At 42.7% G+C, this 25728-nt stretch overlaps 3 protein-coding genes across 7 annotated transcripts in view; 1 reads left to right on the forward strand and 2 right to left on the reverse strand.

Moving 5' to 3' along the window:
• The window catches only part of MTUS1 (microtubule associated scaffold protein 1), a 131436-nt gene extending 112186 nt beyond the window's left edge, over window positions 1-19250 (reverse strand). For 2 of the 4 annotated variants that reach the window (XR_015699620.1, XM_087736185.1), the window contains exon 1: window positions 18801-18926. The gene's annotated coding sequence lies outside the window, so the exon portion shown is untranslated. The other 2 variants (XM_087736189.1, XM_087736187.1) reach the window with 2 other exon arrangements.
• LOC148051405 (uncharacterized) lies at window positions 194-25643 on the forward strand. Its single transcript, XM_087736591.1, has 6 exons — window positions 194-251; window positions 19300-19564; window positions 19938-21512; window positions 21691-21858; window positions 23078-23144; window positions 25145-25643. Exons 1-3 carry the CDS (start codon window positions 194-196, stop codon window positions 20365-20367), a joined length of 753 nt encoding a protein of 250 aa, XP_087592717.1. The 3' UTR covers window positions 20368-21512; window positions 21691-21858; window positions 23078-23144; window positions 25145-25643.
• The window catches only part of FGL1 (fibrinogen like 1), a 47711-nt gene continuing 43090 nt past the window's right edge, over window positions 21108-25728 (reverse strand). The window contains exon 10 of one of the 2 annotated variants that reach the window (XM_087736200.1): window positions 21108-21243. In XM_087736200.1, the coding sequence (XP_087592326.1) occupies window positions 21169-21243 (75 nt within the window). In that variant the 3' untranslated portion in view covers window positions 21108-21168. The remainder of the gene's footprint in view (window positions 21244-25728) is intronic. The other variant, XR_015699622.1, reaches the window with a different exon arrangement.

Here is a 25728-nt window from a genome sequence, read left to right on the forward strand (position 1 = left end):
CAAGACATCCTTGTCTCTAAATTGGAGAGACATGGATTTGACGGATGGACCACTCGGTGGAGAAGGAATTGGCTGGATGGTCGCACTCAGAGTTGCGGTCAACAGCTCGATGTCCAAGTGGAGACCAGTGACGAGTGGCATTCCTCAGGAGTCGGTATTGGGACCAGCGCTGTTTAACATCTTTGTTGCCGACATGGACAGTGGAATTGAGTGCACCCTCAGCAAGTTTGCTGACGACACCAAGCTATGTGGTGCAGTCAACATGCTGGAGGGAAGGGATGCCATCCAGAGGGACCTTGACAGGCTTGAGAGGTGGGCCTGTGCAAACCTCATGAAGCTCAGCAAGGCCAAGTGCAAGGTCCTGCACATGGGTCGGGGCGATCCCAAGCACAAAGACAGGCTGGGCAGAGAATGGATTAAGAGCGGCCCTGAGGAGAAGGACTTGGGAGCATTGGTTGATGAGATGCTCGACATGACCTGGCAACGTGTGCTTGCAGCCCAGAAGGCCAACCATATCTTGGGCTGCATCAAAAGAAGCACGACCAGCAGGTCAAGGGAGGTGACTCTCCCCCTCTACTCTGCTCTCGTGAGGCCCCACCTGGAGCACTGCTTACAGCTCTGGGGCCCCCAACATAAAAAGGACATGGACCTGTTGGAGTGAGTCCTGAGGAGGGCCACAAATATGATCAGTGGGCTGGAACACCTCTCCTATGAGGACAGGCTGAGAGAGTTGGGGTTGTTCAGCCTGGAGAAGAGAAGGCTCCAGGGAGACCTTATGGCAGCCTTCCAGTACCTGAAGGGGGCCTACAAGAAAGCTGCAGAGGGACTTTTTACAAGGGCATGGAGCGATAGGACAAGGGGTAATGGCTTTGAACTGAAAGAGGGTAGATTTAGATTAGATAGTAGGAAGAAATTCTTCACTATGAGGGTGGTGAGGCACTGCAACAGGTTGCCCAGAGAAGCTGTGGATGCCCCATCCCTGGAAGTGTTAAAGGCCAGGTGGGATGGGGCTTTGAGCAACCTGGTCTAGTGGAAGGTGTCCCTGCCCATGGCAGGGGGGTTGGAAGTAGATGATCTTTAAGCTCCCTTCCAACCCAAACCATTCTATGATTCTACATTACTACATTAATTTCCTATTTTTTCCCATTCTAGGCATAGGTCTCCTCCCCGCCCCCCCCCCCACCCCCCACCCCCAAGGAGAAACACATTAGATTTCCTTTACCACCTTTAGAAGTTTGATAGAACTTCCCTTCTCTTTAGAAATCAAATACTGGTAGCTCCTGTTTTAGTATCTTAACTTAGCTAAAGATAGCGACAGACAAAAAAGCAATGCCTTAGCATGCTAAAATCAATGATCAAAGATCACCTCAAATACTGAGAACACCAAAAAAAGTCACTAAGTGAGACCTTTTATCATCCCCAACTCTCCATTTTAAGAACTGCAACTTGTTTGTTCTTCCCAAACTTTAAAAGAAAATGGCATATTATACTAGTTTTGCCAACACATCAACCAGTCTTCCAGGAAATAATGTGTCAGCAACATCTGGAAACTACTTGCAGGGGTTTTTTTGGCATTTCTCTCCCAGCCTGGCATGTTTTTAGCATTAATTGTGGAAGCCACTAATACTTCTGTTTTAGCTGTTAAATTAAGAACACCAGGGAACATTAAATCAATGACAGTATGTGGTCATCGTTTGATAGAAGTTACCAAACCTCCCTCACAAAGATGACCAGCTTCTATGTAATTTTTGCAACTAAAAGGTTTACTTTGGACTACATTTAGGCACACAGCTTCAGAAAGTACAAGTAATCTTATTATCCTCCAAGTAGCAAAGAATAAACTGTAAGAGCCACATATAAGAGCATGCTTCTGTATTTATGGAATAAACGACTTCAAGTAATAAGTTTGGAAAATTATTTGGAATACAGTAGCATCTCACACTAGGGCATGGGGGAAAGACAGACACACCACAAACTACTTACAATAGTCAAAGCACAAACCTTTTGAAAGAAACAAGTTGAGGCTGAGTTAGATTAGTCATCAAAAGCTCTCCTCAGTGGCATACATCAGAGCACAAGCAATCAGTAAGATTAAGGGGGAAAGAAAAAAAAAACAAAAACAAAACAAAATCGCAGAAGCCAGACTATACAGAGTCCTCTCACAAGATGTCAAATTTCAAAGATCAGTTCAGCCACGCAGCAATAAAAGGCTCAGGCTGAAGAATTTTCCTCAGACTCTCTGCCAGCACTGCATCAAAAGCTCCCTGCGTGCTAGCAACACGTCCTAAGAGCAGGTTTGACAAGAACTTCACAGATGATACTTGCAAAGAGGTGTTTTCTGTAATGCTTCAGACCTTATTTACAGCAAGGGACAAGAGCTCTGTTCAACAAAGCAAGCAACTGGTTTGCCCTGTCAGGCTTGGAACGAGAGAAGGATGGACTTGTTCAACTCCCCTTTCTGTTACTGAGGGACTCATAAGATTTAAAAAAAAAAAACCAAACTGCTATTTTCATACAGCTGTGGGCTACCACAACTCAAATAGAGCCAGGCTACAAACTTACTCCACAGCAGCTACAGTGCCCAGGAGATTTTGCACAGTACAACCCATGCTGTCTGCACAGGGCTCCACAAGGAGATGGATGTTCAGAGCTCATAGCGTGCAGGCGCCAGGGTGGGGAAATGTTGCCCCGCACTCCGAGTCACAAAGAGAAGCGCCCACGGACATGCAGGTCTTTCCACCTGCCCCGCCACTGTCCTTTCCCCATGCATCACAAATTAAAACAAACAGTTACCCTAGAAGACCATTTTCTATTAAAAAGTCTGGACAAATTTAATCTTAGCCTACCTTCAGATAGCCCAAGGAAAGAACAGTTGTTTGGAAAAGTCATATTGCAATACATCAAACAATTATTCATTTTTGCCCTACAGAACTAACAGTTCTCCCTCACCTTTTTTAAGTGACATAAACCACAGTCTCTTACTTCTGTCTGCTACAGGCAAGGAAAGATGAATATGGTGCTTCCAAAAAGCTGAACTGCAGACTTCTCTTTACTCAATTAATTTAACCACATCATAGATTTACCCTAGAAGTGTACAATTTGCTGTTACACCTATTTACTCTAGCCTTTTCAATTAATTCAGCATTGCAAGAAAAGTAAGAGGGGAAAAAAAAAGGAAAGCTAGGATATACTAGCTATGTAAAACAGTCTTAAGGTTACTTTCACCCTCTGAAAGTATTACTTTCCCCAGGGTATAAAAGAATTGCAATAAACAAATACATTTTAACAAAGTCAATTTAAATGTGAAATTATGACAGCTATATTAAACTCCACTGTAATATATTCATCATTCAAATTAAGACATTCAAGTGGCACGTGCTCACTGCCAATGTTCTAAACACAGACAAACCACTGGCTTTGGGTACACAAACTTAAGAGTTGAGGAGTTAAACATTTCAGAATAATTTCTCTTTCTGAACAGAACTTTCTCTCCATTCATTTAATTTATTCAGTTAAATGACTGGGTTTTCAAGCTATGAAAAATGAAACCAACTTGAAGGCTCTTAAAAGGTCACAAAATTAAAGAAATTTGAAAAAAAACAACCTTTAATACTTCTGAAAAAAGAAGTTAGGAATCTAACATCCTGTTGGCGATATGCAAGTATTACAAGAAATGATGCAGTTCTCTTCCATTATAAATGAGAATTAATAATGCACCATCCTTAAAAGAAGGTATAGAATACCAACTAACTCTTTTTCCTACAGAGAAATACATGAAAACTCTTACACTACCAAGACATCCTTTAACAGATGCTAAATGAATAAAATGCTTGCTCTGAAAACAGGAAACAACTCTTTAAGCTATCCCATGCTCCTAGATGACAATTTCTACCAAGCAGCTTTGTAGCATTAAAGTGCTTCGAGGTGTCAAACGAACTAATTTGTCAAATCCAAGCCTCTTTCTGTTCTTGAAAGAGCCTTGCAAAAGTTATCTGGATGGCAATGGGCTTCAAACTCCATCTAACACACAGCCTATGACAGCTCTGCTGAGTTACCAGTGGAAGACGACAATATTGGAAGAGGCAAGACTTAAGCACTACACAGCTTGTCACTGAGATCCCATCTCAATGCCTCAAGTACTGCCTCCCAGTTCAATGCGTTACTATCAGAAAAACACACTGCACCAGAAATTTAATGAAAAAGCAGACAGAAGCACTTGCAGAATAGGAATAGCTGTCTGCAGGTTATAATCATCTCTCAGATAAAAAAAAAAAAAAAAACAACCAAAAACGCCACAGAAATCAGAGGTAACTAAAGCAGTAAGTATATATCCATTGACCAGGAAGATATCCAGTTTGAAAGAGACCCCCCTCAGCACCACAAGCATTCTCCATTCGCAGTTTCACTGAGTGGTAAGCCCTGCTGCTGCTCAGCTGGCGCACAGGACAGAGCAGCTTTTAACAACCATGTGCTACCACCACCCCCAAAATAAAAGCATCGCCAGCTGAAGCTTGCACATTTAGGCCACCCCTCCCCTGCTGTGCCAAGCCTGCCATCACCTCGCCATGACCTGACCTTCCTGGGTCACTACTTGAAGTTGTTATGGCTTGGTCATGACAAAAGATTTCGGAAAGGCTGCTCTTCAAGATCAGTCAATACTGAGCTGTGGGCAGATGTTTCTCCTTTATTACTCCCCACTTTGCTCATGACAATCTCCCTCATGGAGATTAACATTCCTTCACTCTATTTAAATACAGCCCAAAGACCTCCCTGCAAAAAAGTGATCACCAACCACCCTCCCTCCTTCTCCTCTCCCCTTCAGAACAACATAGATCCAAATTTACCTTCTGTTTGACCCATCCATTCGTATTTTGTCAAGTGATTAAACTTGCATGCTTTCTTGGACAGGTTTCTCAAACTGTTTGCCTACCACTTCGACTGCTAGAGTCTTTTCCCTTGAGTAAGGACGGTAAAGAACACTGCCAGAGCAAGCTGACTACACACAGCAGCACCAGGCAGAGATCACTGTAAGCTTCTGCGAGTTGAGCTGACAGTCAGAATATACCATTCTCCTTCATCCAACTTAACACGCGAGGGTTAGAAAAGAGCTTTTTTCTTCAGAAGTAAGATTTAAAAATTTCTTCTTAAAAGGAAGGTGTACTAAAGCTCCTACTAAAAGTTTTCTAGGCGAGGTATTTACCGTCTTATTTCTTGGATGAAACACAGATTATCATTTTATTATCCATCTGTAAAGCACTCAAAAGTAAACTCCGATTTTTTTAGTTTGATCTTCCCTTTTCCTCTGAACCACCAGCAGATGATATGAAGGAGGAGGCTGGTCAACCAAAAGCATGTCTGTCTTCCCTTCCCAGGATGGCAAGTGAAACACCTGTTTAAGCAGAAATTTCATTTATAATGAAATCCCCAAATACATTAAATCATCATAAAATTTTGTCTCCAACTATTGACACGGATGACAGAAAAGAGTAAGTAGTTCATACTAGTTCTAGAGTTGTAGCACTCCTGCTGCTGACAGGAGGATGCTTTTTCGCACTGTACATATTTCATAACCATTTACTTAGGCACCACCCCCCTTTAAGCCACAGAAGTCACATTATAATATGTGATGTATTAATTCTGTGCTGGCCATTTGCAGCATTGTTCCTTTCTTTAGGATATGCAAACATGAGCTCAAGCAATTAACTCTAACACTGGCCCAGAGTATTTCACTTCTATGCTGAAATACAAATACCAGACAACTTAATCGGAGTTAAGCAAATACTAGTTTGTCTGGGAAGTTGTTGTAACCTCAAATATTTATTTCAAAGGCTTGAAGTTATGGAATTTGTAATTATTTTCATTAAGAGTTCTTAAGTGTGAGATTTCACACCTATACATGTTGAAAAATTCACATACTTGTTTAACTTGAATGTGAGATTTGTATAACAAAGCAAGATGAGGAAAGAAAATTGTCTCCCTCTGCTCAGCCAGGCTCATCTCAGCACACCTTATACACTTCTTCCCTCAACTTGCAGAGAGCATCCAGTCACCAATGCAGCATGGCTGTGACCTGGCCACTAATAGAAAATACTTGGGATACTTGGCACAAAACCTGGGTTTGCATCATCTGGCACAAGAGGCAGGAAGCGCTCTCCCAAGAGCGATACTTTTAGCAGAGTTCTTGGTAAGCTTAACATCAGAGTAAGACTGGATTAGAGATGCAGTCCCAGGGTTGAAGCTCCCACTTCTCTTCCAGACACAGGCAACAGTCCTCCGGATTAAGGTAAAGAGCACTAGACATCTAAAGAATGCCGCAATTGCTCTTGGCTTTCTTCTTTATTTTTTTCCATTTTAAGTCATAAGTACCGAGACTCCCAAATTAAGTTTGAGCTTTACGCTCATCAAACCTTTGCTTAACCCTGGCATTCCAACCCAAACAAAGAGAACCAAAACTAAAGTTATCCAAATTTAACAAGTTACCCAGTTTTCAACAAGTTTCAAATTCCTACATGCAGATCGGTATCTTTTAGGATTATTCTTACCAGAGTCTACACCACCTTGTTTATACTGGACTTTCACCCACCTAAAAAGTTCTGATACCATCTGTAAAAATACCCTTCCCCTCAGCTAACCAGGAAAATCAGATTGATCGTCCTCTTTTAGAATACCCTTGTTCAGGATTAGCCTTAAATTATAATCTTTGAAGTTACCAGATCACTGCACTACGGAGTAATTTTTTTTTATTTTATTTTTTTTTTGCTACCCAGGGAACTGTGAGTCTCAGGGTTAAGCACATGCTGTTCTACTTAAGTGGCAATATTCCAAAGCCATTTACATATTTAAACATTAACCTCGAAGTCACTGGTTTGTGAAAAGGCAGCCGTTAGTCCAGAGAGATTAAATTTGTTCTCCAGGCAGTGTAGTTGAGTACAAAGGCCACTTTGCCACATTCTGAAAGTGATTTCTGGAAGAGCTGAAGAGCACGGAAAAGTTACTGGAGTATTCATAATTGCTTCAGTGTCAGACTTCTCTTTGCAAGTATGGACACACGCACATTACATGACATTTTCCCCTTCTGGCACCACAGATTCATCTTTATGTTTAAAAATGATATTGTTTTGCATTAGAAAACTCAAAGAAGTTTTGAAGCTTTCATAGGCAAGTTTTCTTTCAGTTATTCTACATCAAAGCCCAGCTACCAAACAGTAGTAAGCAGTATTCTACACAGACAGCTAGAAGTCAAAATAAAGCAAACTTTAAATATCTCTCTGCAACAATGAAAAAAAAGAAAATAGTGCAAGCGCTTAAAAGAAAAAAAAAAACACCACAACACTAAAAAACACAACACTGAGCTCATGTCTACATTTACAAAACAAATACTAGACAACTAAAAGCCAAATGAACAAGCACAGGGTTGCTACACTTTTCTTAATAGGTTGTATGATTACCCAGTTATTCAATGTTATTTTGAGGCAAAAAAGAATTTGAATTTGCCATTTAAGATTTCTCTGAAATTGTCTTTCAAACGAAAACAGAAAACAAACCATACACACTGAAAGGCCATTAACATTTAAGAGATTCAAGGATCTGCACCTTTGTGCACCATTACAATTGTTCACTCACAATTAAATAAGAAATGGGATGAACACAAATATTACATTTTTAAATTTTTTTTTGGGGGGGGGGGGGGGGGGGGGAGAGGGAGATCAGCCAAAGAGGTGCAGCGAAGGAGCCAGCACGCTATTTTTGCAACTGTTTTGTAAGCCACCTTCTGCTACCTGGAGACCATGATTAGTCCTGGAGATTGAGAAACCTACTTCTCTACAGCATCTGGCTATATTTACATTTGACAAGCATAAAACTAGTTTTATATTAAGCCATTGGTTGGCAAAACAAAACAGCCATCAAGAACACATTGCAACTGCATTCTTTTTTTCCTAGAAACCTTCCCCCCCCCCAATTTTAAGAACAAAGTTCTAGGCTGCCCCTCTACAGGAAGCTGGCATTCACGCTGTGTTTATAAATAAATAAGCAGTTTGTAACAGTAGCTTTACTCTGACACCAATCAGATAGAAACAAGCTCTAAATATAACTTATGTGGATACTACGGAATGACCTCTACAGAACCAGACTTCTTTTATCAATGATATGCATCCCATTACAGATTAGAGAACAGAAACACTGATCCCAAAGTCCTCCACCTAGCTTCCACATACCTTCAGTAAGAAAGGTAAACAACTGGAAATATCTGAAAGCCTATGATGGAATGACCATGTAGCAGACAAAGTTTTCCCACTTACTTTACAGTGAAAATAGCCCGGGGGGGGGGGGGGGAACAGCACTACACAGGCTTCCTATATTTAGATGACAACTTACCTACAGGGTACCCCACACAAGAGTAAAGGCTGGAGGCATGCCCACATGCCAAGCTATACCACTAAGTATCAAGCATTCTGCTAGAAGGGCTGTTCTAACCACTGCAGTTCATTACCTTCGCTATTCTCAGGTTTGGGTACATTACGGTCACTCCTCTCAAGGCTCCACAGCACTTATTTGTCTAAAAAGTGACTTTTTACAAATGCGTGTCTGTGACTACACATTACTGTAGAGTAAGGCTTATACACTGGCACAACAGTGCAGTGGCCTGTGGGACGTCAACAGTTCAGCTTACAGGAGACACTGCTATAAAGACAGCTGGGCACAGCGGGAAAGAATTACAGTACTGATTGCCACTAGGCTAGGACGGGTGGAAAAAGCCATATGCTGAAAAAAAAATACAGAGACCAAAACTAATATGGCAGGTCTCACTGGCTAGTGCTTGAAGCACCCAGTCAACAGGCTACAGGGCAAGCAGGGAAGCTACTAGTCCAATACAACAACAAAAAAGCACACTGAATGCTTTTCTTGCTAAAGTAATGGCTAAAGCTGCAATACCTCTTTCAGTTGAGGCAGCTTTTAGCAAGACTTCAGAAGGTGTAATGATACAGCCTCCTCATCTAGGAAACTGAAGACAGCTGCTATTCAATTATCACCTTGCAATTGAGCTATTAAACCAACCACCACCTCAAGCCAGCTGAAATTTGGAACCAGATTTACTAACATCTTCAGTGTTGAGACACAGCACTATTAGAGCAGAGAAATACGAATAAATACTAGTTATGCCCAATACAACCATTATGAAACTTATGAGAAATTTGTGACACAAAAGACTTGCTTTATGGTATTTGACTTCGGAGCCCATTTGCTGAGCAGCAGGACACTATTATATGAAATCCATAGTACAGAAACTCAAATAAGTTCAGGGCAGGAAAAGAAAGGTAATGATGACTCCTAATCACATACAGAAACCACTCAGATATCTTGATCTGTGTGTTTGCGTAATAAGGTAGAAGCAAACTTTCACCACGAGCAGTATACATAATGAAGTGGATGACCAAGAGCCTTTATAATCTCCTGAGAAAACTGTCAAGCTCACAAGGTTTGTTCTACTTTGGAGCTCCTTGATGTTCTAACACCAAGGACGAAGAAACCTTAGGTGAAGCAGCGCACTGCACAACTCCAAATGAGTATCAGAAGAAGGTATTCATTAGATGAGTTGGTGCAGAGCAAGAACATTTATTCTGCAACTACAGATTCAAGCACACTAAAGTAAGTGAGCTTCCTAACTGCTTGGCAAGCTTATGCCATCCTTCTAGGCAGATACTGAGAGTGCAAATGCCTAAAGGCATCCAGCTGCCCAAGGCCAACAACCCATGCTGATTGCAGAAACAGCCATTATCATCTTCTGGCATCAAGGCTCTGGCTGATTATATTACTATAGCAGGAGACAACACCCAGACAGTTCAGTTTCATAACACTCAGCTATAACAATTCCTGAACAGGTCTTATGAACTGTTTATGAGCACAAAACAAAGTAGAGGAAACACAGCTGCACTACAGGGGAGATCTGTAGCTTTGACACACTTTTATACTGAGACACAAGTAAGGACACAACCAGACCAAAATATCTGTGACAAATTCCTTTCATTTAGGGAAAGCTGGCAAAGGAAGAACTCCAGCAATTCACCTGTAGATACAAACTTGACAAAAATCTGATTACCTACAACTGAGCATCAAATAAGGGGACCCTCACTGCATCCAAAAAAGTGCATGATAAGTATTCTATTATGTGAGGGAAGAGTACTTCTCAGAAAGACAATGCTGGCAACAAATTCATTAAGTTGAGTCACATGTTATGTGATAACACACGCTGCTCTATGAACTACAAATCATATCAGCAGCTTTTCTTCCAGTACCTTCACACTGTTGATGGCAGCTGCTGGTAATAGAGACCTGAAAAGGATGAGATTTCACAGACAATAAAAACAGTCCATGCTCCACCTGCTTGAAAGATAAAAGAACCAAGTGCCATACGTCTGGCTTGTATCACTAAATGAGGAATAAAACAAATATACAAAATAGCATTCTCTTTAGTGGAAATCTGCAATAGCGTTTAGCTCCTGCAAACTTATGAGATGATAGGAACACCATATAGGCTGCCCAGTTACAAACATGTGGTAGAGAGCATACCTGACACGGGGAGTTGTCCAGATAGTACTGGCATCAAGAAACACCAAATTTCTACAGATATCTCCTAGATATCTACAATGCAATAAAACTATTGAGTCAGCATCAAGGGTGTCTTGCAGAGGCGAAACTGGCAGACAAGCCACGCAATTAGGTAGCGTTGCAACAGTGGAATACTGCAATCAATAGGCTTCCTAAGATTAGATAACAGTCAAGCACGGAGTAATGGTTTTAAGATCCTTGACTACTGATGGGAGGAAAGCAATAACGAGTGCACAAATCAGATGAGAGAGTGCTGCAACAGACAGAGCCTGCTTACAGTGCCAAGAACCACTAGGTCAGTACATCCAGAAGTGGCCTTCATCAGCCAGCCATAAACAAGCAATATCAAAGGTGAGGTTTACGCTGCCATGCAACACTGTTGAGATGGACTCAGTGGAGACAGCATCACTGGGAAACTCTTCACATGCTTAGACAGCCAGCGTCAACAAAGAATCCACAGGACCATCAAGAGCTTCAGCTATGAGTCAGAAATAATCACGTACACACAGGACTGAATGATTGCTGTCCACAAGGTGGAAAGGAGCAGCTGAATACAGGCATTCCTTTTCCTCTTTTTCTTCTCCCCTAAGTAATAACCCAGGGGAGAGGGAGAAGAAAAAAGAGCGGAAAAGGAGCCGTAGAGTAATGGTTTGAACACCAGCGTGTTTGCAAAACCAAAAGCTGCCAAGCCTTTCAGAGGGAATCATGAAGTCCACAGTCAAAGACGGACAAAGCACCACCTGGTTTGCACCAAAGTATCTACAAAAAAACCCCAAAAAACCCCAAACAAAACACACAGGACAGGAACACCTGTAACAAATTGCACTGAGCCTTACACTGAGAACTGTACATGGCATTAAAGACAACAGGAGAGGCTTTGTCAAGCATGCCGAATGCAGTTGTCCAATCTCTGCAAAAACTTTTCTAACGAGCCAGATTAGATCTCTGTGCTAAATAACAGCATGAGAGCATAATTTCAGTGCTTATTTCTTAGACCAGCTGACCAAGCTCACTATTTCAGTCCAATGCTGTGCATAATGCATACTCCCAGGAACAAAGACAGATCATCAACAAAAGTTGGTTTTTACATTCCACAAAGTGGAAACCCCAATACTGCATACACCTTGCTGCAAGAAATAGTTGTTCAAACAACCTGTCCTCTCACCCTAGTGGGTTTTGGTTTTATTTGAGCTTTGATGTGTTTAATTGCCAGCTCCCCAACCAACACAAGCCAGCTTTCAGACAGATCTGGGCCAACAAATCAAGATGGAACAGTTCATTTTTGATCACACTTAATTACTCCAGTTTCTGGGAAAATTATAAACTGATTTAATTGATAGAAGAGGACTCACTAAAAGCTGTGTTTTCTGAAAAGTGTGACTTTTGGGTTTGCTAACCCCAAAGAGCACTATTCAAGTATGAACAGAACCAGTGCAAATCAGCAGAAGGTTTAACAAGCATTTAAATAAGGCTAGTAATGAAGATGTCAGGAAAGTTCATGCTTTGTGACAGGTAAAACTCCATCAAATGAAGCGTTTAATCTCCAAATGACACCACTGCAGATGACATGATACTCCAAACAGCACTGTCTGTGGCAGAGAGGAGTTTTAAAAGTCTTTCAAACCAAATATCAAGTTATTCTTCAATTTTTCTCAAAAGAACATCACAGAAATTCAAGCACAGGACAGTGTCTTGATATTGTTACAGGAAGTTTTATGTTGATTCATAATTTAAATGGTGAATTAATGTTTTAGTATTGATATAAATAATCCTAACATTGGGATGCATACTGCATATTGGTTTTGTTTATGGATCAACGTCTCCCAAGAGGAATACCTACCCCAGTTACTTCCAAATGTTCATGGTGAATGAATTTGCCATAAGCTGCCTTTTTAATCAAGCAACCTAAAGGCCAAGACACACGTGAGAAAACTACCAGTACAGAATACTGCAGCTACAGAGAACTGACACTAAATAACACAGAATTCAAGACACCAAAATTAATAAAATAAGCAGGAGGAAAAAAAAAAGTGAAAAGCATGCCAAATTTTGACAATTTCCAATCAAACAATCCTTTATACTTCTCCAAAACTGGACACCCAGTTTACAAGTAACAACCACCTGTGTACGCAGCTTTTGCTCCACAGACTGGAAGCCATACTGACCACCACCTAGCACAGGTTAGCAGAACTCCAGAAACCTTAAATAAAGCTTGCACAGACAGACTTCCAAGTTTACACACTGTATATATGCCACTTTTCTGCAGGATACTTATTTATCAAGCTATTTGTACTTATATCCACAAAGCAGTCTTCCAATTTCTCACCATTTACCCATATACCACTAAAAAAAAGTCAAGTTTCCTGTTAATTTCTCCCAGAAAACTTGGAGATTTTTTTTCCCCAAGCTAAAAGCAATTCTAAGGACATCTGACACATCGCAGCTTCAATTGGATGAAAGGACAGGCAACTAATCTCAAAGGGAGCGTATGAAAATTTCCCACGGCAGGACCCAGCATTCTAAGAACTGCACAGCACCTACAGGTAGAACTATGATATTCTTGCAACTTGGAGCTGCAATAAAGAGCTAGGGCCCTGCACAGCGACAGGGTGAACCATCTGAGCAGTGTAATTTTAGAGGCAAGGAGCACCAACAGCTTACTTTAGACCAATTTCCTTGAAGGTCTCTTTGCATTTAACCTGAAAGAGTGCAGTACCAAAACCCAAAAGTGGGTACAATTGCCAACTGACTTCTGTAACATTCCTCGCCTGTAATCCTGTAAATGGCTCATCAGCCATCCCAGTTCAAGTTATTTCTTTCTTTGAACAAAGTCATTTGCTAGACTATGCTAAACAGGTTACAGAACCTCCATCCACAGAGATTTTCAGGACTCAGCCAGACCCTGCCATGGCTGACCTGATCTAGCACAGGCAGTAGTCCTACTTTGATGTGGAGCCTGGAAAAAGTGACTTCCAAAGGTATCTCCCAGCCAATTCGTAATTCTGTAAATTAAAGCATTTTTTAAAGAAAAATGCAAACTCGAAGAAAGTAATTCTGCAATCGCTTCCCTTTTAAAGTCACACCACTGGTATTTCAAGTATCTCTAGTAATCACAGTAAATGAAATATTTCACTACCACTAAAACATTTTAATCAGATATTAACAGCAAGCACCTCAAACTTTGTCCAAGAACTGACAAATCTTGCAGAAGAGGCATTAACAGGATGCATGCTATGCACAAGCCAGTGTCAGCAGCGTCTTCCATTTCTATCTCCAGTTTAAAAGCGGTCCCACATCATGGTCTTGAAATACCACAACTATCTTACCTTTAGCTTTCTCTAGTAAGAGTAATCACATTTGACTCCCTAGGAGCATACAGGTAAAACACCAAGTAAAATAAAAAAGGTACATTGTGTTTATTGTGAGAATGGGCACACAAACCATAGCTGATGGACAAGTTTGTAGCCTTTCCTGTTTCACAGCAATTTATCTACCAGCCCATGCTCTTTACCACAACTCTATCAGACTGCCCATTGGCATACACATCCTTAGTTCCCAAACCCTCCTGGAATAATAGTGCAGCAAAATCCTCCTATTTTCTAAATTCTTCAGACAAGATTATTCTGTCTGCTGCAGTTCAACACTATAGACATGACCGGTCAGCATCTCTCTCCAGTAGCCTCAACTACACCTCCAACTAGAGCTCAATGGAGGCAAAACAGAGGTCTGTAATACTCCCAGCACCAAATAGTCACACTCATCCAAGAGTACAATCACACTCATTCAGGAGCACAATGACTAAAAGCATTTCTTTTTTGGCCAGTTGTGTAGATTTACAGCTGATCTCACAACAGAAGAAGGAGCACCATTTCACAGGTCACTCCATCCAGACCTCACAGATGTCAGCTGATGCCATCAAACTAAACTAACAAGTCCAGGATACTGGACTTTTACATACAGACTTCATATATTGCCAGAAGAACAAGGAAAAACCAGAGTTACTTAACATAGCTACAAACATTTTTCACAGTATTGAAAGTTTCTCTTTCAATAGCCCTGGTTTTGCTTTAAAAAGGCCTGTCCACCTTTTTCACTGACATGAATGAGGCAAACACAGCAGGGAAGCTGGCTCTGGAAGCAAGGTTTTCTTGTTTCTTCCTGTTAGAGATGGCATACAGAGTACACAGTAAAAGGTATTAGAGTTACTAGGAATACCAACCATTAGAATAAAGCACTACACCACACACGTTCAGATTGTTTTACCCCACCTCAGGGAGTCTGCTGTACAGCTGATGACCACCACCACTCTAAGCAGAAAGACAACCACCACATGCACATTCAGTGGGATCTGCAGTTGGAACCAGTTCATCAAAACCCAATGTGGGTTACAACATCTTGACTCCCAGTGCTTTGAGTGCACTAGCTTCATTTCCCTGCAGAATTCCCAAGTACTCTGTCCTGGACATGTACGTGCATGGTAACGTGTATCCACATTTAGGTTAAACGCAGAAGTGAGCTATGTCCATTTTTAAATAAGATATTTAAGATTCCAAAAAGAAAAATAATTGTGAAATCTCTAAATATTTGAAGATTGCCGAGAGCACATTGGCAACTTAGCATTTAGATTGCGGTAAACTGGAAGAGCTAAAATAAATTTTATGATAAAGTCAAACAAAATGACAGACCTATGGAAACAATCTAAAGAGGAACAACAACAGCAAATGGAGAGTTGATACAAGCAGGCGATACACAGATCGCTTCACGGCCATCTGCTAACAGCAGCTTCAGTTACTCCTGATATAAAAACTGAACAGGATACTAACTGAAGCAGTTTGAGGTAAGTAACTTAAGCAGAAAAGTGCCAGAATCATTAAGGATTAATGCAATTCATCCGAGGGAAGGAAAAGTCAATGAAATAAAACTGGAGTTAGTATAGGTGCTAGGAACAGGGGAAAAAAAAGGAAAAAAATCACACTGTTCAGTGGAAAGTTAAGTCCTGACATAACTTTTTAGTACTGGAAAAAGCCCACTAGTGTAGGAAACTAAGACTCATAATTAATATTCTTTTGTCACTTAGAAGACAAAGAAAATTATCAAATAGCACTGATCTTTTAAGTGATAAAGTATACCTACGCATAGCCAATGTACTTTGTGGAATAATCTCAGTGACAACAGAGAAAATAGGAAAGCAGAAAATAACTCTTCCCATGCCTCTATCAGAGCAACTGCGGAGTCTAAAAACATCTTCATACATGAATTAGGAAAAGGAAAACACTCCACAGTGCAAGCACTCCCTCAAAGAGAACTAGGCTGTTATCATTCTCACTTTTATGTTCACTTAAAAGAAACTGTACAACAGCCAGTTACACTTCACAAACACTGAAGAAGCACTAATTCTTGTTTCCCTTTCCACAAGAAATCAAGTAAAGCAGAATAAAGAACATTAACCTTGTCCAGCTTTAACTCCAAACTACTGCACAGCCTCAGCATACCACAAACTCGCCAGGTAATCCTCTGAATTCAAGGGATAAAGGCAACTTTAAGAGGGCTTGATTTTCACAGTTAAACAGTAAATAGGGATATACTATGAAATAGAATGAAGAGAATAAAATTACCTAACCAGAGACAGGGCCTTTGGGGTAGGCAATCACTTCAGCAGTTTCTGCTGGGTCATACCTCACGTAGCCCTTTCGTTCACATAGGTATCTCTCAATATCACACAATCATCATACAACAGTGGCATACTTCAGCATTTTATATGACTATGTAACATATCACATATATATATATAATGTATACATTTATAATGTATAAAATGCATATATATAAAAGCATATGTATGTTTTTATTTTTATATATATAAAATCAGTCCCACACTATCAGCTGACTAATCTGCATTCCACAGTTTCTATTCCATGTCTAAGCAATTATTTCGCTAGATTGCTGAGATCATGAGCTACTTGACATGTCAGATTGCTGCCCAATGCTAAGTCCTACAATTTAAAAAAAAAAAAGCAGCCTCTTGATTGTTGACATTTTTCATAATAATCCACCTCTGTGCAAGAATCTTGGCTCTTCCTAAAAAAGAAACCCACTTCTTCCATACATGCTTACAGACAAAAGTTTGAAACCACAAAATGCAAGAGTTAGAAATAGGAGCCCCAAATGCATTTAGAATGCCATTAGTCTGTCAATTCTTGACTTTGTCAAGGCCTTTACATTGCATTTTTGCAGACTTAGTCTTACAGCTGAAATCAATACCTCAGAAGTGACTAAAACACATGAGAACCAGAACAGTTATGCATCCAACAGTAAGGCTTGCTATTTACTGAATCTCAATTGCTCAAAAAAGATACCAGAAAACCAGTTTTAAGGTGCCAGCTACTAAAAGTCTAACATTTTTTCAAATATTTTCAGGTTTGGAATCTTTACACACAGAATCACATTTACCCTGGATGGAAAAGTATGCTAGGTAAAGCTTTAGCATCAGAGTTACCAGATTATTATTATTACTATTTAGCCACAGTTCTGACGCAGCCTGATCTCAGCCAGAAATCAGAACTCTACAATAGTCTAAAAGTGACTACGTGAATTTTAAATACAGCCTTGTTACCACATGTACAATTAAGCTCCATAAAAACAGAGCTCAAAAAGCAACCTATTGCTCACCCATGATAATTAGCATTGGGAGAACTCAGTTAGCCCCAGTGGCTGGTATGGAGTCACGCGAGCCAGCCGCTACAATGCATCACTGTAGTTCCACAGGAGCACGGTGCGTGTCACGAGGAATAAACAATTTCTAATACCTCTGTCTTATTTAGTAATCCTGACAGTGAACTCCATCATATTGGTCACCACTATCCACTCTGAAAATCTCAGCGATATAAATTAAGCAGGTTAAAGCTTTTCTGTTCCCACAAAAAAAAGTTTCATTGTATGAAAAGCTTACCTCTCCTCACTTTAGAGAGAGAAGTATTACTGTGTGTTGACTTCATTTAGGAAAAGAAGGAAGAAAATTATTAACCATATCTATTCAATAGTTTAAGTATCACCTGATTTGTTCGACTTAGTATTAACAATACTTCACATTACAGCTGCTTCTAGACTGTGACCAACCTCAGAATGCATAGGCAATGACCACTAACAATTTATCTTACCTAAGTGAAAGTCATGTATCTGCCACAGTGTGAGACTTCATCTTTTAGATAACCCCTGGTGTGGGGTTTAACCAGCTGTACTGTCCATCACATCACAGGCATAAAACAAACAAACAAGCAAACACACTAAACCACAGCTTTAGTCCTGGTGGCAGACTGTCAGAGGTGTGTCTGAAGAAAGACCCTACATACCCCTAATGAGACAGGGATGCTCCGTTCTCAGCTTTGATAATGAATTAGAAAAGCACGGGGGGGGGGGGGGGGGGGGAGGACACGGACGGGACGGGACACGGACGGGACTTGGGTTGTTTTGAGGGGGATGTTTGCTGGGGCTTGTTTTGTTTTGTTTTATTTTAAATATCTGCACTCTCGCCTTGGCACAATGGTATCAAGTTTAAGCTCAATGTCCTTTTCAAACGCAGGCTCTCCTCTCCTTGCCAACCTTGCATGGTATAAATAGCAGCAAGCGGAGGAGCGAGCATTAAAGATACTCTTTTAAAGTCTCAAGAGTGTTAGTGCTCATACTGCAGGACCAAAGCCGCCTGGGTGCACAGCAGCAAGCTCTATCAGATTTTAAACATTTCAAACATGATGTCAGCATTCAACTAGCTAAATAAGCTACGCCAGCGATGTACATTTTCCGTATCTTTAAAAATAAAAAAACCGCAACGCACGACTGACGCCCCCCGAAGTTTCGACCCCTCAGCCCAGCGGAAAGGCCCCTCAGAGCTGACCTCGCTGCAGCTGCACCTGTGCTCCTTACCGGGGCTGCGGCTCGGGCAGCCGCACCTTGCCCGGGGCACACGGGAGCGCGGCAGCCGGTTAAGCGCCAAAAAGGAAAGAGAACAGCAAGTAAGGGAAGCAGAGAGCGGCGGCCGTCCCGGGCCGCGGCACTGACCCACTTCCCCGGCCACGCACCTCGGCACCCGGGCAGAGCCGGCCCCGCTCCGCGCCCCGTTATCCGGCCGCCCCCGCGCTGGGGCACCGGCGGCAAAAAAAACTAATACTTTTTAAAAAGAAGAAGTCGGTACTTACGCCGGCGCTTACACGCCGCCCCTCACTTGTAGCCGGGTCACACAGGAGAGAACTGCCCCGAACCGCCGCGGCCGCGCTCGCCGCCGGCACTGCCGCCCCCGCGGAGGCCCCGGCAGCGCCGCGCCCGCGCCCAGCCCGCCCGCTCCTCGGGAGCGCCGGGGCGGCCGCAGCAGCCCGCGGCGCCGTGCGCGGCTCCCGCTCCCCCGCCCGCCCTGCGCCCCTCCGCCGCCCCGCCAGCGGCTCCGCGCCCCCTCCCGGGCCGGGCCGGGTCGTCCCGAGCGAGGCCCCGCAACGGCGCTCCGGCCGCACCTGCCCCACAGCGGGCCCCGCGCCCCGCTCCGCTCCGCTCACCTGGCGCCGGGCCGCGGGGCCGGGCCGCCCCTGGGCGGTGCTTTTGTCGGCGGGGGCGTGGGGGCTGCCGCCCGCCCCGGGGGGGCCCGGCCGCGCTGCGGCGGGCGGCGAGGGAGGCGCAGGTAGCTGAGCGGGGGAACTGGGTCAGCGACTAAAAATACCGCGCGGGAGCGAGGAGCAGGGGCGCTCGGCGGCGCCCGGGGAGGCCGTCGCCCCCCGGGGCTGGTCGGCGGTGCCGGCGCCTGTCCGGGCGGAGCGGGGCCCGGCGGACGGGGGGGCCCTCCCCGCAGCCGGGCCGGGGCAGGTGGTCACGGGCAGCCGGTGACCTTGCCCCAGCCAGGCGAGGTGCGCTGGTTCAAAATCACAACCGACGACGACAAAACCTTCCCGGAATTTTTAAACCGCGTGGGGTGGTAAGTCCGGAGCTCTCCGGTGGCTGGAGGGCCCGGCCCCTGCCTTCGGGCCCGGCGGCCCGGCCTGGGGGAAATGATCAGCCCCGGGGAGCGGCAGGCCAGGACCGGCCGCATTCTTGTTCCTGCGAGGTCAGCTGGGAGCTGTCACGGGTCTGAGGGTGGCGAGACGGCACAGCGACACGGAGGCAATGTCCAGGTTACAACAACAAAAAATCCCAGGAGGTTCTGGCTTAATTTTCCTGGTGGCCTAAGCTGCGCAATGCCGGACTCGTGCTAATCTTTGCGTTTATGCGCAATAGTTTACAAATGCAAACCACATACGAAATGTTTGAGCTTAGTAGTGACTGGCTGCAACTCTAACTCTGCCTTTTAGCACCCTCTCCGCGGTACTACTTGCTGCAGTGGCTCCGCGCATCTTTGTGCTCGACGTCCTGGATTTGAGTGGTAGTAGAGCCAACGCTTCGCCCTGGGATCTGTCTTCTCGGGGGGGGTTCGGTGAGGAAGGTGCACCTTGTGGCAGTCTCCCTGACCCCATGCCGGGGGATTCGGCACTAAAGCGGAGTCTCCAGTTGGTGGTGCTGCCCGTAATAGGAGGCAGAGAGGGAAAATCTTTTACTCATCTTTACAAAGCCCCAAAGAGTAAGTTTTGTGTATGCGGTGTCCAAGGAGCAGAAGGCTTCAAATGCCAGCAAGGCTGGGGACGCTTACCCGGCGTGTCTGGTGCACGAGGGCACGGCCACCTTCAGGCTCGCTGTGTGCCGGTGTCGGAGTCTGTGTCCAGGACAGATTTGGTGACTCCATAGGAAATGCTTTCTTGACACCAAGCTAATTCCCTGACCTTCCCCTCCAGCCTCCGCTACTATATACAGTTGCTGGCTATTTATATACGTGATGAATATGATTCAGAATTAAACATGCTAGGAAGACACTGAATCTTTCAACCTAATAATTAAAAAAGGAATACAGCATGATTGCTTTGTTTCATCACCACATGAAAGAGAACTATTTGTTTTTATTGTGGTTACGTTAGTAGTAACAAACAAAATATTTTATTCCCATCCATGAAAAGCAATCTCGCCCATCTTTATGGGCTTCGTCCAAAGCGTGCTGCAGTCAGTAGCGTTACGCGTGGGCTTTCAGTTAGCACGTGACTGCAAATCTAGTGAGCCGGATAAGAGCAAGAGAGCTTTTGGGCTACAAGACTGAGCATTGCACAAGACTTGGACACCCCGAGAGGGAACGATGCCGATCTTTAGTGAGGGTCTGCTGGGTGCTCCAGGCCTTGGGAGGCAAACCCTTCAGCAGCACAGCAGGAGCACCCTGGCAGGAGTCCGCTGCTGCGGCTGGACGTGTGGAGCGAGGGACATCGTCAGATTTTTGTGGTGTCATTAGATTACTGCTCGTGTGAAACTGAGTGCTAGATAGTTTACACAGCCAGCCTTTTAGCAAAGTTCACAGGCATGGCTCCAACTGTACATATCGAGGCTAATCTCAATTAAAACTTAAAAATGCCTCTGTCTTTGTCGCGGTGGGGATGGTCTGGAAAGTATCGACTGATCGCTACAGCTGAAAGCTTGTCCTGTTGATCTTTATCCCACCAAAGATCACAGTTCATTCAGCGTTCGCTGCAACCATTCCACTCCAGTGGTGTTTTCATTTTTCCCGGTTTTGTTGTTTGTCTAGGCCAGCAGTAATCAAGGAAAAAAAAATAAATTTAAAAACCAGAGACTTGGATTCTTTTAAAGTAAGATAATAATGAGGGAATTCAGGAACAGTTGCACTGGCATTCCTTTAAAATCTTCCCACCTGGGAGGTGGTATTCAGGTTGATGGCGATAGTTGAAATCACTACATGGTGGAAAATTTTGTCAAATCTCATCAAGGAGGATTTCAAAGTGGCCAAGGACTCTCAATGCAAGGAAGGAGAAGGAACTAGAGAGGCCACTGAGGTCTGTATAATTTACATTTTTTGCATCATTTGCTCTTGGAAGTCCCTTTCCTGGGATTCTAATCAAAAGCTGTTGGAAAACAGTTGTTCTGATCAAAACCTCCCGACAGCCCTTTCTTTTCTGGCTAAGTAGCCATGAAATGACTTTTGCTTCTCTGCCTTTTTTTCCCCCTCCTCAGCTCTTCTGGTCCATGCATTTTGAGTTTCATAGATGTAGGAGGAAGACTGCAGTATCGTGGCACTTAATATTGAAAAAGGAGGAAAGGAGAAGAAAAAGAAGAGGGAAGAAAGGGGAAAAAATTGACATGAGGAAGAGAAATGGAAGGCAAAGGATGACGAGGGGGAAGGTAACCATGACTGCAAAGACGACTAAAGCATGGGAAAGAATTGGAGAGACCAGAGCAAGGGGTGAATATCACAATAGGTGGGAAAGGGAAGAAATGGAGTAACAGACAGTTTTTTGTATTCTTTCCATATTTCTTGTCAATAGGAGTTAGTCAGGAGTAGGCTCCAAAATGCCTCGGAAGGGGCTGGAAAGAAAAACTGCCCTGAGGTGGGTGTATGTCCGTCTTTAATAATAGATATGATTGCAGCAGGTGCAAACAATTTGAAATAGTACCAGGTAACTTGAGTATCAATAGCAGTAAAAATGCAGCAGCACAGGATGGCCAAGTCTGTGCCCTGTTGGTATCCAGGGTAATGGATGGTTTTGAATAGGTTATTAGGGAATGAACTCCGTTTCTGCCCCTGACTCTTACTGGTTGCTTGTGTACTTTAATATTATATGGTAATTGGCTAGAAAAGCAGTCTTGTAACAGGGATTGAAATTCAAATTTCCCGCTCCCAGCTAGGTACCCTAATTGTTGCATTGCAAAGTGATGCCTTGCTTCCCTGGCCCAGTGAATGTCGATTAGTTTGTTCAGAATAACAGCCTTTCAGCAGGCACAATGAAAGGCATTCCTCCCAGCTAGCCTCTGGCCTGGTGACGAAGGGAATTTCCTAGGAAGTGCCAGGTAGGGATTCAGTGTTGTCCTCAGGACCCTCCAGGTCTAAGCTCAACCTGTTTAGCTGCTGAGAGGACCTCTCCTTCCTCCTGTCTTGCTTTTGAAAGATGCCAAAGTCTAAGTGCAGACCCTGCTCCAACATAACTCAAGAATTAAATGCTTTAGATGCCAAGAAGGTTGTAGTTGCAGTGTCAGTAATTGGCAACTCAGGTGCTTCTCACGTTGGCTGTTCTGGTCCAAGGCACCAACGCTTCTGGTGTGGTGAGGAGTGGGGGCACCTGGCCCAGAGCTGGGGGCTCCAGGCCAGGAAACTGGTGCCACAACTTGGGGGTTGCAGCTCTTAACACTGCGCCAGCTTGGCCTGTGGTGCATTTATAGTCTGTGATAGGTCTTATCTTGGCTGTATTTGGGAAAACACCATGTTGTAGATTTGTTCATATTACACAGCGGTGTGTTTGTGGGTAATTCTCAGCATCGCAAAGCTGACTTCTGTCAGATAAAATTCCAGCAGGCCAGAGGTTAATGTATTCTATTGTGATTTTTTTTTTTTTTTTTTTTTGAGGTGGGGAGAGGGCCAGTGGAGACATGAAATGAATGTTGATAATTGCATTTAATTTCTTTGGCAAGTGGTAAGTACTGTTCCCCTTTGTTTGCTTATGCAGACTACATTTAAAGTACTGCATAGCATAAAGCAAGCCTTTCTGGAGGCCAGTGCCAATTTTGGTTGAAGAAAAGTATAGCACCACAGTTGAAAGTCTTCATTATCTTCCGAGGCTCAATTACTAATGAATATTCTTTGATTTTTGTTACCACACACTTCACATTCATATGACTTCTTTTCTGCCCAAGGCCTACTTGGTTAAAATTGTATACTTCCAGCTTTGACAACGTAGTGATGATACATGCTAGAGCAAATCATTAGGAGTAGTCCTGCTGAAAATGTTGAAAATGTCTTTGGATGGTAATTTGGGCTCAATCCTGTAATTTGACTGGTGATTTTACCTGTAATGGCTACAAGTAAAATCATTCCAAGAATCCTTGGTATTTCTCCTCCACAATTCAGAAAAGAATCAGACAGACTGTGGGTATCCCCACAAAAAGCATTGGTGAACAGATCACAGATCTCTGGGCTAAATTAATCCCTTGAGTAATTTTTGTTTTCATATGCTTTTCACTAAAACAAGGTTCAGTCCTCTACTTATAAGCAGCACTGGTGGAGAACTAGAAAATACTCTTAATGCTTTAACCATTAGACTAACTGTAGTTCACTTGATTCCCTAATGTAATAAAACTCTTCCTTTCGTGGGCCATTATCTGCTAGATAAACCCCTACATTGTATGTGTTATTAATTATTTATTCCTTCCATTATTCTTAAATGCACATTAAAGAATTGGCTCATGGTTTCTAGCATAATTCATAAGAACAACTCTGTTCAATAATTTTTGGAAGCATTTTCTTATGGCAAATAAAGTAATAAGGAAAACAGTAAGTTTCATCTTCCATGGAGTTAAGATACCAGTTTAACCGTTTTAGTCCTATTAATCTTTTGACAAATCTAGATAGTTTTTTTTCGTTCCTGATATCAGTGATTGAGAATTTGTATATTATTCTTCTAGATTATTCTAATTACTTCTCTGTTTTTTCTAGTTAGAAAAAAAAATTGACTAATTGTTTCCCCTTCCTTCTTTAGTGTCATTTCAATGAGCTTACATAGCCATATGCAGAATGACAACTTTACTGTTCTGTACCTACAGTTGTTAGCCCTTGGTATTTTCCACATATGCTGTTTACTAAGCAAACATACTTTGATGTAAGTGGATTTGTGCAAAAATACCAAATATGTCTATTTTTCTATTCTGAGAGGAAAAAAAAAGGAGATTTGATAGTGAACATTATGGCTCAACAGAGTTATCTTTAAAACAGTATTTTCAATCCATGTGAGTACAATTGAGAATTTAATTGCCTTTGTGAAGGCAATGGGGAAGGGATATTACAGCAAGGGAGATGGCTAAACCTTGAAGAAGTATACTGGCTGGAAGGGTGGCTGTTAGAAAAGGTTAAATCACAGATCACGTGAAGAAGATGTTTGAGAGATTCATATATTACCACAATGTGAAGACTTCCAGTCAAACCTGCCCGCTTCCTACGAGAATAGTGGTGTTTTTTGTAGATGTCAAGAAATGACTGAATAGAAAGAAAATTTACAATCCTGGTTTTTAGTCATGCTGAACTGGAGCTGATGTTTAAATAACCACAAGGGCACTAACTTGATGAATGACTTGGTCAGAGCAGAGAGACGACAAGACCTGTGAAAAAAGTGCCTAGAGATGCTAGCTGGATTTTTTTGCAGGTGGGACTATTTGATGTGATAAAGAGATGATGGCTGACAACAAATTTCTGTGGCACCCCATAGCAAATTAGAGGAGAAACTGGAGGAGCTCTCCAAACACAACACTGGCAGATGAGTCAGAGAAGCTGGAGAAGGAGTGGGAGATAATCTAGCTATTAGAGACAGTGAACAGGGAATGGAAACTTTCAGTCTTGAGTGCAGAATGAAAAGCAGCCAGCACCATGCATTCTTACTTTTTTCTATTACTGATTGTTTCTTTGCTTTTTTTTTCTTTAAAGGAAAACATTATTTCTTCTAAAAATCCTCCTTAAGATCTTTCTGTTCAAGGAACCATCTGTGGGAAAGAAACGAAGGTGAAGATAAAATTCCAAGAAGACACTTGCACAGGCCTATTTGAAAGTGTTTCTTGCCAGGAAACAAGTGCTCCTGAGCCTTTAAGGGCTATGCCTCTGCAACAGCTCCAAGATATGCTTGCCTTCAGCTATATAAACAGTGGGTAACAGGGTTCTGCACAGGAATTATTGGCACTAAGACTTATTTAAGGGAAACTGATAGAACAAAAAGGTTACATAACTAGTTTCTTCTCTTACTTTTCAGTGGTTTCATCACTAGCTCACTATAGACTTAATGTTTTGCAGAAATAAAATTTTGCTGAAGTAAAAACAATTCCATTCTTATCTGTAGCAGGTCAGCTGTTTAAATGGTGCTGAATATTATTTGCTTCTGTGACTTTTCTGTGATTAAGTAACAAATAAATCATATTGCTATTGCAGCATCTCCCCAGTGCAAGGTTTGGATGTGAGACAGAGTTACGACGGTTTAGCGAGTATCATTTGCACAGTGGTAAATGTGGACATGGGGA

Source organism: Nipponia nippon, unplaced genomic scaffold (genome assembly GCF_047370975.1).
Source record: "Nipponia nippon isolate SJK-2023a ecotype South Korea unplaced genomic scaffold, ASM4737097v1 scaffold_6, whole genome shotgun sequence".
NCBI classification, from domain to species: domain Eukaryota; kingdom Metazoa; phylum Chordata; class Aves; order Pelecaniformes; family Threskiornithidae; genus Nipponia; species Nipponia nippon.